Here is an 18,241-nt window from a genome sequence, read left to right on the forward strand (position 1 = left end):
TTTGGCAGGTCATTTTAGGCCAGCCAAACCATCACATGCACTTTGCATTTCTATACAGCTGCTAAACAGCCCGGTGGAGAAACGCCTTAGGCTCTCAGGCACTGTCTGAGCAGCAAAGCAGGCTGCTCAGGACCAATACCAGCGCTTCTCTATAATATAGAATAGTAGTTCTAGCATGAGAGAAGCACTAGGATTGGTGTATGGGAGCCTGTGCAGCGTGCACCAGCCGAGGATCGGTAGAGGAGGAAAACTGAGTGGATCCAGCGTCAGGTAAGACGTAATTTTTTATTTTTTAATGTATATATATTTTTATGTTTTGAGGCAGTGGTTGCCAAAGTGTGCGCCGCGGCACCCTGGTGCTCCATGATGTGAAGCCATGGGTGCCGCGCCGCCGCCATGGATGTGGGTCGTGGAAATTGCAGCCTGAGAAATGTTCCATCCCTTCCCCTGTGAAGTGTGGGGTACGGTGCACCCGGAGTATCTTGATTAGGCCATAGTACAAGATGAATACGAGGCAAAACGGCCTGATTCTTTTGTACATACATTGGGTCCCGGTACAAGAAGTCTTGGTGTCGTGCACTAGCCCTGAAAACTTGTTGCATTGTGCTTGAGATCACGACATCTTAAAGTCGATGTGCCTGGCAATGAAAGATACTGGACCCACCAGAATTACAGTCGGCTGGCTGACCCATTATTAATCTTGCAGAGACTGTGGCGGTTGTAATCAGCTGCAGTCTTCTGGTGAACGATTGGTGAGAATGAGTAATAACCGCAAGATTAGGTCCTACCTTTCCGATACTGCTGATTTTTTCCTACTGCTGAAGAGATCCTGATGACTTGCCGGGTAATCCCATTATATTTTAATAGATTTTGGTGGCTGACAAAGCAAAGCAGATGAATCATGGTATAAATAGCAAGGGACACAGGCAGGCCCCCGGAGAACCTGCTTGGGTTAGGTCTATATTTTAATATCAGAGAAGCTCAGGCATGGTGTGCACATGTATTTAAAGTTCCGAAAGCTAAAATATTTCGGAAAGTAAAACGAGTCACAGAAGTGCTAAAACATAAAAGTAAATAGTCACTTATTCTTGTACAAAATGTGCAGAAATGATTTCCTGACTTTTCTCATCTGTACCAGTGCTAGGAAATCATGAAATGCTATTGTTGCAAAGGTACTGAGAAGTGCCTGAAATCTCCCTACTAAAGCAAAGAATTGCAAGTAGCTAGTATCAGACAGGACCTGCCCATTAAAAAAGCTTCAATTAGAACATCTGTTTGCTTTTACCTCAACACATGGTAAACATAGTGGCATGCCAGTTGATTGCCAGGACGTAACCTCTGTCCATCATTTAGAGCAGTTGCCTTTGTATATATGGGATGATGTAGATCAGTGGTTCGCAAAGTGTGCGCCCCGCCTCGGTGATCCCCCCCCACCCGCCCACCGGTAAAAAAATGGTGGGGAGTCACGGCCAATTGCCAATTAGGTCAAGGGTGCCACGGGTCAAAAAAGTTTGGGAACCACTGTATTGAGGGGAAAGAAGGCGGTGCAGGAGGTGATCCAGCTATTACATATTTTTATGGCTTCTAGGAGGCGGCTGCTGTGATCGGCCCGGTGGATGTTGACAGCAGAAATCCAGTCCTTGTCCAGTATGTTGTTCCAGTTTTTGGGGCTTGTCTGGCGGTGGTGTGTATGTGTGTGTTATGTGTGTTGGAGTGGGACAAGGATGCTGAACTTCATGAGGGCACGGTCTTTCCGGGTGATTGATGTGCTCTTGTTGACTAAGATGTTTTGGAAAGAGGTGAAAATCTGGTCCTGGAGATGATGATGCAAGTTGGCCTGTTTACTGGTTGGAAGAGGCCTAGGTTTTTGAGTTTCTTGAGCAGCAATATCAAGTTGTGGTCTTCCAGGTGGCGTCTTTGAGGAGGGTGTAGTTGCTTGCATTGAGGATGAGGGTTACAAAGAAGTCCGCAATGGAGTCAGTGAAGTTGGTTTATGGTTTCAGTGGTCTGTAGTTGAGAGTACCGCTCAGAGTAACGTTGGTTGCGACATGAAGTTTGAACGACAGGTGTTACATGTTGGTGGATGGCATGCCAGAGGAGGTGGTGCAGGTGATGGTGTGCTTGTAGATGATGGTGATCTCGCCTCTGGGCTTGCTAAGACAATCTTTCCTGATGATTTTGTAGATGGCAGGGATGTCCGTGGTGATGTCCAGTGCCAATGTAAGGTTAAGCCAGGTCTCTGTCTCATTTTGTTCAATCCTTCTCCTTAGTTTGCTTGATTAATAATTAAGTATCTCAGGACTTGACCCAAATTGTTCTCTGTATGTTATATTTCACTATTGTAATACCTTAATTTAGACCTTTGGCTAAACAGTGTTTATTAAGGCAGACTCTGTCTATCCAAGCAGTGCAATTTACATATCCCAAACTTCTAGAGTTATCGGGTTGTAGCAAACAAATACCACAAATAGGTAATGTTGAAATTGGCAATTTGATGAAATAATAATTTTGAACAAAGTGTATTTTTGTTGTAGAGTGGTAAGTTTCATTTATCTGTTGAAAATAATACATTTGTTTTAATAGTTTTTCTATATATGTTAAAAAGTTATATACAGGCAGGCATTAATTACTTGACTGGATGACCTAGATATAAACGAAGTAGGTTATATGATTTTGTTAAAAGCACCTAACAACATTAGTTTCATTCTTTGGGCAAGACTTATCACCAGTTAGGTTGGTTTTCGAAAAGTAGTTTTCTTGAAGACAAGAGGGATCTATAGGACCATTAGGTGAGGTGTTACCCAGTATATTGTCACATGGCTCATGGGGACATTGTCGTTTTCTTTAAGTTAGCATGAGCTCTGCAGACAGTTACTACAAGCCTATATTTTTGCAAAGACTTTCTTTGTCCATTTCACATGAGAATTGTCTGCCGTTTTCACTTTCTGTCAATTCCTGGGATTTAGTCTGAACATTGTGTACAAGGTCAATAAAAATGCCCCTTATTATTCTGTTCTGGTCCAGCCCTAGAACCTAGACAAAACATACCAATGCAGCTTTTGTTTGGAACTCATACTTTGTTTTTTGGGGGGATACATGCATAGGGAGACACACACCTGGAGAGCGATCTTTCCAGGGAGAAGAGCGAGGCAGTGCCTATGATGTAGAACTATCATCTATAGACTGTGTTATGGGATCTGCAGACAAAACCCAGAGATCTTCTAATATATAATAATACAGCTTCTTAGCAAGAGGAGGAAGATTAGGCTCTATTGCCTTTTCATGATGACATCTCCTTTCCTGACTTATATTATGGACTAGCCGCTATCCTGACTGTATTTGTATTATGCATTGTCCTGTTTCTTGTGGCACGTAACTACATTTTAGAGCATGTTAGTTAAAATAAATATTTTAAACTTGTTTGTGTTTCTGTCAGATCTTATTGAGGACAAGAACAAGAGTGTGAGCGAAAGGGTGTGTCTTGCAACTGTGAGTCTTGAGAGATCCGGGAGTGCTGTGTTCTAGGGTGTCTAATAACTTCTTTCTCTGTGAGTGAGTAGGAGGGCAAGTGAGACACTATAGCTAGCCTGTCCTGGGCTCATGGGTGCTAATGTGGTAGGATGACTCAGTCCCTATGCACTAAGGTCCCATAATCCTACGCATAGTTCTGTTCTTGGGCAGAATCCCCGCAACAGTATATTTACTGGTTACAATGCAGAACTGAAGCCTCATGGTGAACAAAACATTACCCCATATACTTTAAACTTACAGCTCAACATAATGGTATCTTGACAGATATTGAAGAATTCTGAATACCTCTCCCTGCTTGTGGGATTGTACTCACTTACTCAGTACAGACAATACTTTCTTTGACCATCATATAAATAGCCTATCTGACTTTAGTTAATTTTTTTATTTCTGTTTTAGAGGCAGCTTTAGATGTCTCTTCAGAGCACAAGGAAATATTCTACATAAAAAAAAATACTGATACTGCATATAAGGGCTTTGGGTCAGCCCTCTTCAGCTGTTGCTTGCTTGTGTGCAAATTTCCATTTAAGATCTGTCCACAGGCAGCAAACATAGTGTAGGGCAGTGAGCCCCCCCTTCAGCCACAGTGTCATTCATATTTTGGATCATGACGTCCAATCAGTATTAGGAATGTCAGGCATTGTAAGCAACAGCATTTTGCCCGTTTAAAGTAGTAGCGCTCTAGACACTTTTTTCATGCCGACTATCTTAATCTTAATCAAATAAACAGTTCTTACATAATTAGAATGTTGAAACTATAATAGTGTACTGTATATATGCAATTCAGGAGCCTGCAACTCTATTTTAGAGTATGGATTAAACAACTATGCATCCTCCACAGTTACTATTGATGTATATATTGTATAGCTCTAGCGCACTTCTCACTCGCTTATTTCACACTCAATGTGCTGTTGCGTTGTTTCCGATCACCGCTCTAAATACCAACTGTACATGTTATCACAGCTCTAGGAGTTCACCTTTCTATAATTATAAATAATTTGTATTTGAACAAAATTGTATATGTTCTAATAAAACCAATCCTCCGATGGTCATTTACTAGTGTTTCAGTGGAAGTTGAGGTTTACACTCCCCCCCCCCCTCAAAGGCTGGCCTGGGTATAAATGTGGCGCTTTCATAACCTCTAATCAGAACACTCCTGGACCTGCAGGAGATTCAGAAGGACTGCCCTGCTGTCTGAAGAAAGAAGACTGGACCTGCTTGCTTTGGACCCTGGATCCAGAGAAGTGACTCCAAGGGTCAGTTGGCTGACCTTCTGTTTGAGCTAAAGAGTCAAAACAAGGTTTGAGAGGCCTCCCTGCAACTGCCCTACCTGAACCATGCTGCTGGCCTCTGCTTGATTGAGCTTGGTTCCCAAGAGGTGTCCCCAGGTCCTGGACCCTTGGCTGACATCAGAGTGTTCTCCTGCTTCAAAACTTACCTCCAGTTAAAAATCCAGATGTTTGGTGCTCTTCACGACTACATGTGACCTACTTGTGTCAGCAACAATTGCTGCGTCTCCGGCCAACACGAAGTTCTGATGGTGACCTGCTCTTTGCTTTAAACAGCGACCGCACTTGTCTCTCGCCAGTGCACAGCTCAGGCAATGACCACTTGTCATGCTGATATCAACCCCCACCATAGCAAAGTTCCAGCAGAGGCAACTTGCATGGACTTGGGGCTTTGAGAAGGTAACATCTTTACTGGGATAAACTTGGTCCATGTATCCTACCCGCAGTCCATTGTGGTGGGCCTAAACGTGTTTTTTTTACCCAGTCCAGCGCAACCATATAACTGCTTTTTGGCGATATATTCACCTGAAGCTACAAAAATTCATAACTCCGGCTCTACTTATTGGATTTTCGTCATATTGGTGCTATTTTATTTATTTAAATGTTACTCTAGTATTCTATATTGATTCAGGATTTTTCTTGTGTTGTGTTTTCACTATATTCCCGTTTGTGTGCTGCTTAAATACGTTAGTATACATAAAAGTGATGGATATATCTCAGCCACTGGTAATTACTCGGGCACATCCCAGTCCATCATTATTTTGCACACCATGCCACCTCAATTGGGAACCAGCCACATGCAAATCAGTCTTGACCCTGCTCCAGTGGGAACAGTTCAGCCGGAAATAGCAGGTCAGGTCCTTCCTGAACCAGAACACAAACAACCCAGGACAGGTTTTGCCCTAGTTAAGGTTCCACTGCCAGGTATAGCTTGGTTCTAGTGACAATGTGCACATGGTGCACATCTGGGCATACCCTTGCCACTTAGGACATACATCAAATACACAAAGGGTAATGGGAGGACACAGGATCAAACCATATCTTAGTCTCATCAGCGTTCCTGCAAGCCCTTAACAAGAGGCTGAGGCAAGTATTTTGGGTGCGCTACCGGGTCATAAAGGTTGACGACCCAACAACCATGAAATGTCTCCTTACTATGACATTTCTCATTGATAGGAATATTTACCAACTTTATAAGAAAACAAAGGGGCATATTTACAAGCCCCTATCGCCACCACAACATCAGTTTTTAGGACGTTGTGGTGGCTATAGGGGCTTTGCCTTATTTACAAGCAGCGTTAAGCCACTTAACGTGGCTTACTGCTGCCTTGTAAATAAGGCACCCTTTCATGCTACACATAGCGGGAAAGGGGATGGCAATGGGTGTTGCAGTGGGCGTTCCACCGCAACACACATTGATTTTAATGCTGCCCCATATTTACAAGGGTGGCGTAAATATGGGACAGCACCAAAATTAATAATTTCTCCTCGTTTTTGCTGTTTCCATGTGTACTGCGTTGTGCAGCACACATAGAAACAGCAAAAGGCCATTGATTGTTTATGTGGAGGAAGGTATCTCTTCCTGCACATAAACAATCATTTTAAAAAAATGACCTTTTGAAACTTCAATGTGTGCTGCATTAAGCAGCTCACATAGATGTTACAAAACGCCATTTAAAGATTGTTTATGTGCAGGAAGGGACACATTCCTGCACATGAAAATTCTTTCCCTGGAATGCAGACACCCTTGCACTATGGTGCAAGGGAGCCTGCATTGCCACTAGGCAGCTAAATTGAAACGCAAGGCTTCACCATATTCTTGTAAATATGGTGCGGCCCAGCGTTTCTGAAGTGGCGGCGCACGGCGTCGATTCTATTGTACATATGCCCTAAAGTGCAGTCACAACAGGGTCTGTAGATGAAGTTTCAATAGAGATTGCATAGTCGGAGTAAATATTGTTGCTCCACCTTATTTATACTCTAAGCAATATGTTTCAGTTGAGCTAGATTCTTAAAACGAAATTACATTTCTGATTCATTGATATTAAAATGTTTGCATTTGGTGGCTAGATTTTTTTAATGCTTTTTTGTGTTTTTTACTTGTAGCACTTAGACGCCTTACTGAAGGAGGTGAGAAACATAGCGGAAAAGCACACTGGTGCAGAGGTGTTGGAGGCTTGTTCCCGAATGTATAATGTTTTTTACCACGAGGAGTTGGAAATATACAGCCAAGTCAGTCTTGCCATAAATGAATTGTTAAACGGAATTGTGGGAACGCTGAACCAGATGCTGGATACCTTTATGGCAGAGGTGGGTATTAAGAAGGGCCTGTTTATCTTCTAGTACACTACTTTGACAAAAATACCTAATCACTATTTTAAAATCAGAGAAATTATATAAACCAGTGGTTGGTGCAGTGGTTTTCTAGTGGAGATATCCTAACTTGCTAATCATATTCTTTTCACATTGAAGTAGAGTATGGCGTGCACGGTTTTCAAGTGTAGCGTGAGTATTATTTGGGAGAGCTACCATGTTTTCTTAAGGAAAAGTTCCCAAATATTTTTTTTTTCTCATTCGAAATAATCTCATGTCAAGTAGAAAAGGGAAAAAACGAGACAATAAATTCCATATTTTGTAGTAATTAAAAACCATTACAGCTTGCCTTGTAGGATAAGTGTGCCCACTAATTGCAGAAGTGAATGTTGGATTTCAACTGAAAGGGCTCGATCATTTACAGTTGAATATGATAGCATTTAAAAATTAAAATAGGGAGTTAGCCTAGTTAGGTGCATAATCACAGAAGGATATGGGTCAATTACAACTGGTCCTGTTTGCTCAATGGTCGATGGAACATCGAGGACCTACGAAAATTGCATGCAGGTCTGAGTGATCCAAACCCTACGCCTGTAACTTCGGGGGGGGGGGGGTATGAAATACTCCCTCCTTCTTCTCAAAAGCTTCCCTTTGCCCCGTAAGCCCTCCCCACCCACAGGTCTCTGCCATATCGAAGGATCCAATATTTAGGTTGCAATAGAGATCTGCATGTGGTTTGTGACCTCTTCAGGGCCAAATCATTTGTAACAGCTGGATTTAAATTCAGGACATCAGCCGTAAACTTTCACTCCAACCATGAAGTGTCTCCCCACCTAAATCTGGCAAACCTGAAATCAGTACCCTAATTATGTTTTTTGCATTCCCTGCTCTGTCCATGATTGTTTTTTTTAAATAATGTCATTGTAGCATCGCCCTCTCTATGGGTGTATGTGAATGTGTCCTATAAAATGCTATATACTTTTCTCTTCAGGTATATTCTTTTTTCGGTCTTTTGTAGGCAGCACTTGCGTTGTCTCTTTGAGACATGCTGTATTCAGGTGTGGACTTTAAGCTCCGCCCATCTTTTCAATTGGCTCCTGTTACTGTCCTTTGTAAATAGTGGCTTTTGATTCGTCAATAGACTTAGTAGTCTATCCTTAGTACCTCCTTTTCTCATGTTGTTACCTCCCATGAGGACTGCCCCTGTTACATGTGTTGTTACTCTGGATGTTTTAATTACAGTCTGTGAGCACTATTTTCCTAAATGACTTTCTCCTGCCTGCTATTGCTGGCAGGACACGCTTCCCGCAACCGCTTTTTTTTTAACCAGTTCGGCAGGCCTATGAAATTTGAGCGCAACCGGCAAAACAATTCAGTTATTTCATTAATTGGCTGCTGTTGCAGGCAGGACCCGCGGTCATACAACCGCTTTTTTTATATAACCAGCGTGGCATGCCTGTGAAATTTGAGCACAACTGACAAAACAATTCAGTTATTTCAGTAATTATTCCAATCCACCACTTAGACCCCTGATGATACAATAAATGAAAATAATGGAGTTGAACTCAAATTCGATGTTTAGTAAAAATCACTGCTGCGATAGGACCATCAATGTCATTATGCAGAAGAGGGGGAACATTAAGGCCCTTATCCTCAGGCCAATCTCACCACTCCAAAATGCAAATACATCGAATAGCAGTAAAAAACCACTGCAGCGAGCTAACCATCCATGACGTTATGTGGAACATTAAGGCCCTTTTCTACAGGCAGATCTCACCACTTCAAAATGCAAAGACATGGAATAGCAGTTGCCAAGTTGAAGGACTATTTTCACTTAATTATTTGACAGTACAATTGCAGCTTTCAGTACAGGTTAAAAGATTGTTTGCATATATGTAAACCTCTAATGTCATGCAGTAGCGTTTCATCCGACAACAGCGTAGTTTAACGTGCTCAAGGAAATCGAGTTGGTGCATATGTGGAAATGTGGGCTATTCAGGAGTCAGACTAGTAAGCACCTTTCGCATTTACTCTCATTTACGGAAAAGAGGTTCTGTCTAGTGCTCCCTCTTGTGTTTTTTTGTTTGTGCTCCTACAACATGTCTGCAGCTCTCACACACTGCCTGCCTGTCAGCAGCGTAGAGCGTCATGAAGGAACCCATGGTGAGGGGACTGTGCATTGAAAGACCAAGATTGTGTTGCTTTTTTTTTAACATATACTAAGATTGTGATATTGCCCTGCTTGCAATGCTGCTTTTTCAGTTGACTGTAGTTATCCCTGCGGCGACCTTCAATATACTAAACTCCTTATTGATTGAACTTATGTGGGGTGCTGGATGACCTACGGTCGGCCTACCTAAAATGCAATTACCACCGGACGAGAGAGGAATGGGTGCTCCTGATTTTAAAGCCTACTATCTGGCCAGATAGCTTCAGTGGCTGTCCTACTGGTTGGCGGACCACCATTTGGAAATAATAGGCTCTACGCAACAAATGCTGAAAATGGACAGGCTTCACCGATTACTCCTTTCCAGGAACGACAAAAACCCTTCACTTCCCACTACTGCAACAGGTCGCACTCACCTACTTTAAATGTGCTCTTCGATATATGAACTCATCCCTGATATTTCTCTGATGGGTATATCCGCGCTGTTGGGTATGCTCGCAGTGACTAAACTGTTGCCCTGGGAAGACGCAGGGATCACGACAATGGGGATATATTCACAGAGGGTATGCTTATGTCACATCAAGACTTCACTCAGCTACATGGTTTACCACATTCTCTTTTTCACGCTACTATTATGCGGTCTCTCCGTACATATTGGACCCCACAGGGTACCAATCAGCTACACATACTCTAATTCAAATTGTACATTACATAGGCCATGGAAGGTTTATAGTTAAAAGGCTCTATAAGGGACTACATGCCCATATTAAGACCCCCCTAGTCTCACTGCGGACTAAATGGGAGGAAGATCTTGGCCGTGCCTTACATGACAAAGATTGGTGCTTTGTCCTGGAATACTCAAGTAAGATTTCCTGCAATTCGTGATTTAAATTCAAGTAATTCTCACTAGTACACAGAGCACACATGACATCGCTGAAACTTCATACAATTTATTCTGCTGCCTCCCCCACATGCTGTAGGTGTCACACAGATGCCGCAGATCCATTACATATGTTGTGGGGTTGTCCAGTATTTATCAAAAAACAGGGAGAAAGGCTGATCGTTTGATCAACGGACACCAATTACCACTCAGGGTGGTGGAAGGTCCAGTATCAGCTTGTGTCCGTGTCTGGTACAAGGAATGCAAGAGGGGGAATGCTGTACTGTTCCTATGTAGGATCAAGGGAGGTTTAGCTGGCATGACCAAAGGTGTACACGTGGCACCTTGGGGCATCCATTGTGTTGGATGTATTTGCCTCACACACCCCGAGGGATGTCATGCTTCATCATCGGCGTTTGCTCCTCGTCGGGGAGGCGGTGCAATCCCCGACGGGCTCACCTCAAGAGGGGCTCTTTGGCGGAGATCTTTTATCCAACAGCCTTATGGTGAAGTGGGGGTGTGTGGGCAAGAAGATATAAAGTGATAAGCTGAGAGCTAAAATGTAACTAAGGGTACCGGAATTCACTTTATTCTGGGGGTCCCCTAGTGACAATTAAAAGGTGGAACTAGCTTACTAGGTGTCAACACAATTAAGTTGAGTGACGCTGGTAAAAACTAGAGGTCATAAGTGGTCGACATGTTTCTCGCAGTGGGATAAGTTACCCGCGATTCTTCAGGACCATATAACAAGTGAAATGGGTGTCAAAAAAGAGGGAACATGCTTGTGTCATGTATGTAAAGTGTGTTACCTCTGTGGAGTATCCTATGCCTAGACATAGGGAAAAGGAACAACACTGATTAATACATTTTGCAACAGTCATAAATGAATATCAAGTCAATGCCAGTAGGTGGGAAATGAGTGGCATGCAGGCGGTGTTGTAAACTATTGAGCACAACATTAGCATGCCTGAGGACATTGAGTGAGCAGCGTGTATGTGCCAGGTACACTCAAAGTCTGTGTGAAGGGGGAGAAAACGGTGACTCAAGGTGAAGTTTAAAAGCAGTAATTAAAAACAGCAAAACATGAGGACAGTGGTTACAACAGCACAAAATATAGGAGGGGTGTAATACCCTATCAACCTTCATGCATTTTGTAGGCACCCTTGAGAACCTGTGAGTGCTGCAAAACGTTGCCTATGGTGAGTAACAGACAGGGAATAATACATCAACTCAATAATAAACACTGGTGTCTTTCTAGCGCTGTGCACACAAAAATTACACTCCCAACTCACCATTAGGTTGGGGACTACTAGCCACATGAGGGTCGGCGGGAAAAGATATCAGGGAGGGCCTTTAGATGAGGCTAGAGGGAGATATTGAAGGTAAACACAGGTAAATAGAGTGGTGGCGCCGTTTTTGTGAAAGCGCTATAGCGTTAGTGCTGCCTCATTTAAAGAATGCAAACGCGGGAACCGGGATCGTCCCGCTTGTTGTATAACTCACCTCATCCTGCCTGTATCCAAGTCAATTGACCTACCCGTCCCCGCCGAGCTCGAGTAGATGATGGAGCTCGGCGGTCGGGATTATTTAAACAAACGCGATGATCGGCGAGTATGCCGCGTCATCGCCCAGGGGGCAGGTCACATGATAATCGCCGAAAAGGTGGCGGCCATTTTGTAATGGTAAAATCCCTGCTTAAGCGCTATTAGAGAGCAGAGATGTTGTGGCTTATGTCGTTTGATGACAGTTCCAAAGCGTTGGTTGTCCGTGTTTATACGATATTACCAGACATAATCAGCAGTACTGGTGTTTGTTAATAATGTGTGTGCAAGGAGGAGTCACTAGGTTGTGGACAATTAAAAGTAAGACCATGGCGGCCATGATGTAATGGGCAGGATATGGTTAGTGAGGACAATTGTTCACAGACCCCTGGGTTAAAAGTTCACACGTACGTGGATGATGAAATCATTGTTCTAGGGTGTAAAGCCCAACAGGGTAGGTGTTAATAAGGGGTGTGTCAGGTAAGCAGACTCCGGTCAAATGTGCTGTTGGACTAGTATTAGAGTGAATGCCAGGGAATTTCTTCATTTAGGCCATATTTATCAGAGGACAGGCGATGTATCCATCTCTGCTCTTTGCGGAAGAGGGCGTTTTTAGGGCAGTTAGGGCTAGATTCTAGTACCACCCATTTCATAGAGTCTTCATTGTGGTTGTGGTCCACATAATGTTTACACATTTTCGTATGGGTTTTCTTGCAGCGCAAATTACTGCGGTGTTCGGTAATGCGCACTTTGATAGCCCGGGTGGTCATACCGATGTATTGCAGGCCACATGGGCAGGTTATCAGGTATATGCAATTGGATGTATTGCAATTTGTGTGGTGTCTGAGTTCCCAATTAAAGGTCTCAGAAAGCTGGATATTTTTAAGTGTCAGGGTATATTTACAGACCCCACACATGCCACAAGGGTAGTGGCCTGTCACAGGAGGTAGATGCCATAGGGTTTGTTGGGTTTCTTTTCTAGCCACCTTAGGTCTGGTACTGATTAGGATGTCCTTAAGGTTCTGTGACCTTTTGAACGCGAATCTCGGTTCTTCTAGCGTAAGGTCACCTGTGTTCAAAATGCCCGAGTGATGTTTGATCGTGTTCCTGATCTGGCTGGAGAGTGGGGTAAATGTGGTTACGCAGGTCATAGGTTGGTTTTCGACCGGAACTCTTTCCCGTCGTTCTAGGAGGGCATCCCTGTTGTTGTTCCTGGCCCGTTTTCTAGCTTTAAAGACTTCGCTTTTCGGGTAACCTCTGTCTAGTAGGTTCCTCGATAGGACTGTGGACTCCTTTTTATAATCAGTTATGGCACTATGTTGGACTTGGCCTGTCTGGTAGGTCCGCCCCTGAAGTTTGGTGCTTAGTATATGTGTCCGGGGAATGGTGATTCCCCCTCTGAGTGTGTGTGTGGTGAGAGAGACCTGCCTCCCATAGGAATGCATGGGGAATGTATGTGGCCCTGGTAGTTCCTGATGCGTGGGGGCGTGCCGGGTCGTGTTTGGTATGTGTGCGCTCGTGAGGTTGAATGCTACAAGATGATGTATGCAGCATGTGTGTGACTAGAAGGGAAGTGCCACTTCTAGACTTTGGTGCCTGTGTGCAGTAGGTGTGCTGGTGTATGATTGGCTGAAGCCGGCTGGGCCTTTCCCACCAGGCTGGCTCCACCCCCTAGGGTGCGTCCAGTGCCCCTGGCCTGGCCAGTAGCATGAAATTCCTTATAACCAGTTCTGGCTGGTTCTCTCCCTGCCTGCCCCTTTTGGAGACAAAGGGAGCTCCTGTATAAAAGGGGGGTGGGCCCTCTTCTCCCTCTCTTCTTCTTCCTGCTTGGGTCCCTACCTGGGTCGTGCTGCTGCGTGGGCTCAGGGTTGGCTGGCCTCCCTGGGCCCTGCTCTGCTCCTGAACGGCTGATGTTCCCCTTTCCCTTCTAGGAGCTGATGTGCTCCCCCTGAACTCCTGGACTGCCTATGGACCCTGATTTCTATGGCCCTAGCGCTTGAGAGCGTCTTCCTGCTATCCCAGCGCCCTGGGGGCGCTCATTCCTGCTTCTAGCGCTTGGGGAGCGTTTTTCCTGTTGTCTTAGCTCCTTGAGGCGCTTCCTCCCGGCTGCTAGCGCCATCCGTCTGTCCTAGCGCCTCGAGGCACTGCCGTTCTGATCCTAGCGCTGGGAGCGCCATTCTCCACCAGCCGGTGTCACCCGGCAATGGCCCTGTTCGTGTGAGGGGCCCGAGCCCCCAGCGAGTGCCTACCTCGCTTGCCCCCACCTCGCTGTATTTATCGAGCGAGCCCCGAGGCTCCTCGTTAATCCCCCTGGTATTCACCGCCGCAGCCCGGGACCCCTCGCGAGGCCCGCCTCCGGGCCGCGCTCTGATTGGCTGGCGGCCCGGGCTGGGCTGATGACGTTTCCCCGGGCCGCGCACTGATTGGCCGGCGGCCCGGGGACCAAAGAGGACGACCGGAGAGAGCCGAGAAGGCAGGGGTCGGCGGGAGCCTACTCCGCGCCCCTGCGTCCCACCAAGGAGACTGCCGCTTCCCCCCCGGGGCCCCCCAGGAGCGAGAGGGTGGCCCGGAGAGCGGGAGAGACCGGCGCAACTGGCAGATGAGCGGTGAGTGCGCCGGAGGGGAGGCGGGGCATCGGAGCACATTGTCGGTGCTCGCCCCTCCCCTCCAGCGCGAGCCCACATGTGCCTGGAGACCCGCGGGCCCCCCAGTGATGCCGGGTTCCCCGAGGGGGGACCCCACCTGCCCGCAATCTTGTCCCTGAGCCCCGCGAGGCTCCGCCCAGAGGTCTCGAGCCCTGAGAGGCTCCCCCATTGTTCTCGAGCCCTGAGAGGCTCCACCATTGTCCTCGAGCCCTGAGAGGCTCCACCATTGTTCTCGAGCCCTGAGAGGCTCCACCATTGTCCTCGAGCCCCGAGAGGCTCCGCTGTTGGCCCCAGTCCCTACGAGCCTGCGAGGCTCCGCCACTACCCTGTCCTAAGAGCCCCGAGAGGCTCCCACGTGGCCCCTTCCTCCTTGAGCCCGAGGGGCTCCCCCCTCCATTGTCCCTTGCTGTCTCGAGCCTGCGAGGCTCCTACATGATGTCCCCATCATCCCCGGTTGCCCAGCACTTCGTGGGCAGCCGCCACGTTTAGGTTTGCCTTGGGCCCCTTGCAGCCCACTCAGGACACCGAGACTCTAAGGCGCCCTCGCCCCAGGACGGCCATCTGGCCTAGGGGGCGCTAATGACTATTATCAATGTGTTGCTGAGAATGATTATGTGTGGCCCTGCTGATGGGGGCCTCTGTTGTATGATGTACCTTGCCTTTCCTTCCCCCCTGCATAACCTTGCCTCATGTATGTCTATACTGGTTAGAGTGAGTTCTATTGCTAGTCCTATGAGACCCCGGGGCGTGACGTATCCTAATGCTAAGCTCCGGGTGATTATGTGTTCTAGTCCTAGTCCGAGGTAGCTCCCAGTTGTTCTATGTTCTAGATGCTAACTCCATCATGTGCACCTTCCTGGCAGTGGTCCCTTGGCTCTGCTCTGTACCTCCTTCCCTGTAACCCCTGCCCGTGCCCCTGGCACCTTGTACAATGTGTGCTCCTATGTGCCCTGCTTAATACAAAGACTATTTTTATATATACTTTGCGTGGAGTTCCTTTTGTGGGAGGCCTGGGATGTTGCTGTTGGTGGGTGCGTGCGCAAATGCTTCACACGTCCTCCGAGATAGGCCTGACTGCCCGCGCCGCGTTACCTAGAGGGCGAGCAGGGGTCGACTTTACATAGGAGTGGTGGTCTCTGACTGGCTGTGGCGCAAGCCCTGGCCGGCCGGGGGTCCCATTTCCTACACTGGTGGCTAGCGGTGGGATCCGGACTTGTGTTTGCGCAGTACCACAACGATAACTGGCCTCCCTACAAAACTCTGCATTGTAAATGGTCGCAAAGAAAGGAGATTATTGCTTTTAAGAGGTTACTTAAATGTCTGTTCTGTGAAAAATGTATTCTGGTACGCTATGGGTTAGGTGGCCCTAGCTCGGGAGGGTAGATCAACTCCCTAGTGCAATGGGTTTTTCTGGATTCACCAGAAGGGTGGGATCCAGTGGTGGCAGCGTAATTGTGTTCAATGTGCATGGTCCCTGTCCCTTCCCTGGAGTAATGATACCTGTGCCACATGGGTCGGGTCAGGTTGCTGAAAATGTCTGTTCTGTGGAAATGTTTAATGATTAATAGAAATACCCGTTCTGTGGAGAGTTTTTTAAGGTTACTTAAATGTCCGTTCTGTGGAAAAATGTGTGCGTATGCACTGTGAGTTAGGTGCCCCTAGCTTGGGAGGGTAAATCATCTCCCTAGTGTAATTTGGTTTTCTGGATTCACCAGGAGGGTGGGATCCAGTGGTGGTTGTGTAATTGTGTTCAAATGTGAAGGGTCCTTGTCCCTAGAGTAATGGTACCTGTGCCCCGAGGGTCGGGTTGAGGAATCAGGGGCGGTGGAAAACTGTCTTACCAGTCTAGGGGACCGTGTATGTATGAATGTTGAGGTGCACGGAGTAATGGAGTGTAAGTTCTCTGGGATGGGGAGCTTGCTGAATCACCGATAATCCTGTCCTTCCTTACCCCGCTGAATGTGTAAAACTGTCTTACCGGTCTAGGGGACGGTGTGTGGATGAATGTTGAGGTGCGCTGAGTAATGGAGTGTAAGTCCTCTGGGATGGGGAGCTTGCTGAAACAACGATAATCCTGTCCTTCCTTACCCCGTTGAATGTGGTTGACGCATCGTGTGTTCCGTATCCCGCTGGATGCGTTTTAGGCGTCAGGTGTCGCCCTGGCTGAATTTATCTTAAGTGGTATCCCTGTTGTGTTCTAGGCGTCAGGTGTCGCCCTGGCTGAATGTATGTTAAGTTGTATCCCGGACAAGGAAGACCTGCTGGCGCGGCCGCGGCTTGCCTTGGGGAGAGCTGAACACTGAGACTCCTCTTGTTGCGTTTTAGGCGTCGGGTGTCGCCCTGGCTGAATTTATCTTAAGTGGTATCCCTGTTGTGTTCTAGGCGTCAGGTGTCGCCCTGGCTGAATGTATGTTAAGTTGTATCCCGGACAAGGAAGACCTGCTGGCGCGGCCGCGGCTTGCCTTGGGGAGAGCTGAACACTGAGACTCCTCTTGTTGCGTTTTAGGCGTCAGGTGTCGCCTGGCTGAATTTATCTTAAGTGGTATCCCTGTTGTGTTTTAGGCGTCAGGTGTCGCCCTGGCTGAATGTATGTTAAGTTGTATCCCGGACAAGGAAGACCTGCTGGCGCGGCCGCGGCTTGCCTTGGGGAGAGCTGAACGCTTAGTTCCCAGGTGGAAGACCAGTGGAGGGAGGAAGTTCCAAGACTGGTAGGAAAGTGTGTTCTGAGGGTGTTTCTCCTGGGAGAACGCGGAACCTCAGAAGTAGAGGTAGGGTGGGGCATTCTTGCCCGTGACCTCTGGCAAGCCTGAGGGTGCGGACCCTAGGTGGAAGGAACAGTGGTAGTCGTGGCTACCCTGAGAAAGGGAGTGGAGAAGGGCTATTGTGGGCCCGGGGTTACCACCCCCCACTTCGGATTAGCAGGGACCAGTGGTATCTGGATGGCTTAGGGCCTGGTCCTAGTCATGGACAACTCAGGAGTACCAGGTGGGTAGCCTGGTTGGGCCTATGTCTTCATTTTTTTTTGTTTTGTTTTGTTAATTTCTTTTTTTTTAACTTTTATTATTTTTAGTCTGTGTATGTCTATCGGTCCGGCGGTGCGGGCCGCGTCCAAATTCTATCGCCCTGCAGCAGGGAAGTCCATCACGGTAGTGATTGGTCTGCCCTGCGTTTGGGCTGGGAGGGGCATGTGTTGGACTTGGCCTGTCTGGTAGGTCCGCCCCTGAAGTTTGGTGCTTAGTATATGTGTCCGGGGAATGGTGATTCCCCCTCTGAGTGTGTGTGTGGTGAGAGAGACCTGCCTCCCATAGGAATGCATGGGGAATGTATGTGGCCCTGGTAGTTCCTGATGCGTGGGGGCGTGCCGGGTCGTGTTTGGTATGTGTGCGCTCGTGAGGTTGAATGCTACAAGATGATGTATGCAGCATGTGTGTGACTAGAAGGGAAGTGCCACTTCTAGACTTTGGTGCCTGTGTGCAGTAGGTGTGCTGGTGTATGATTGGCTGAAGCCGGCTGGGCCTTTCCCACCAGGCTGGCTCCACCCCCTAGGGTGCGTCCAGTGCCCCTGGCCTGGCCAGTAGCATGAAATTCCTTATAACCAGTTCTGGCTGGTTCTCTCCCTGCCTGCCCCTTTTGGAGACAAAGGGAGCTCCTGTATAAAAGGGGGGTGGGCCCTCTTCTCCCTCTCTTCTTCTTCCTGCTTGGGTCCCTACCTGGGTCGTGCTGCTGCGTGGGCTCAGGGTTGGCTGGCCTCCCTGGGCCCTGCTCTGCTCCTGAACGGCTGATGTTCCCCTTTCCCTTCTAGGAGCTGATGTGCTCCCCCTGAACTCCTGGACTGCCTATGGACCCTGATTTCTATGGCCCTAGCGCTTGAGAGCGTC

The 18,241-nt window shown here is 47.2% G+C and overlaps 1 protein-coding gene across 1 annotated transcript in view; it reads left to right on the forward strand.

Annotated features, from left to right (window-relative positions):
- The window catches only part of LOC147697138 (cohesin subunit SA-2-like), a 741,253-nt gene that overhangs the window by 372,472 nt on the left and 350,540 nt on the right, over positions 1-18,241 (forward strand). The window contains exon 19 of the mRNA XM_086934206.1: positions 6,924-7,127. Within this exon, the coding sequence (XP_086790332.1) occupies positions 6,924-7,127 (204 nt within the window). The remainder of the gene's footprint in view (positions 1-6,923; positions 7,128-18,241) is intronic.

Source organism: Lissotriton vulgaris, chromosome 8 (assembly GCF_964263255.1).
Source record: "Lissotriton vulgaris chromosome 8, aLisVul1.2, whole genome shotgun sequence".
Classification (NCBI taxonomy): domain Eukaryota; kingdom Metazoa; phylum Chordata; class Amphibia; order Caudata; family Salamandridae; genus Lissotriton; species Lissotriton vulgaris.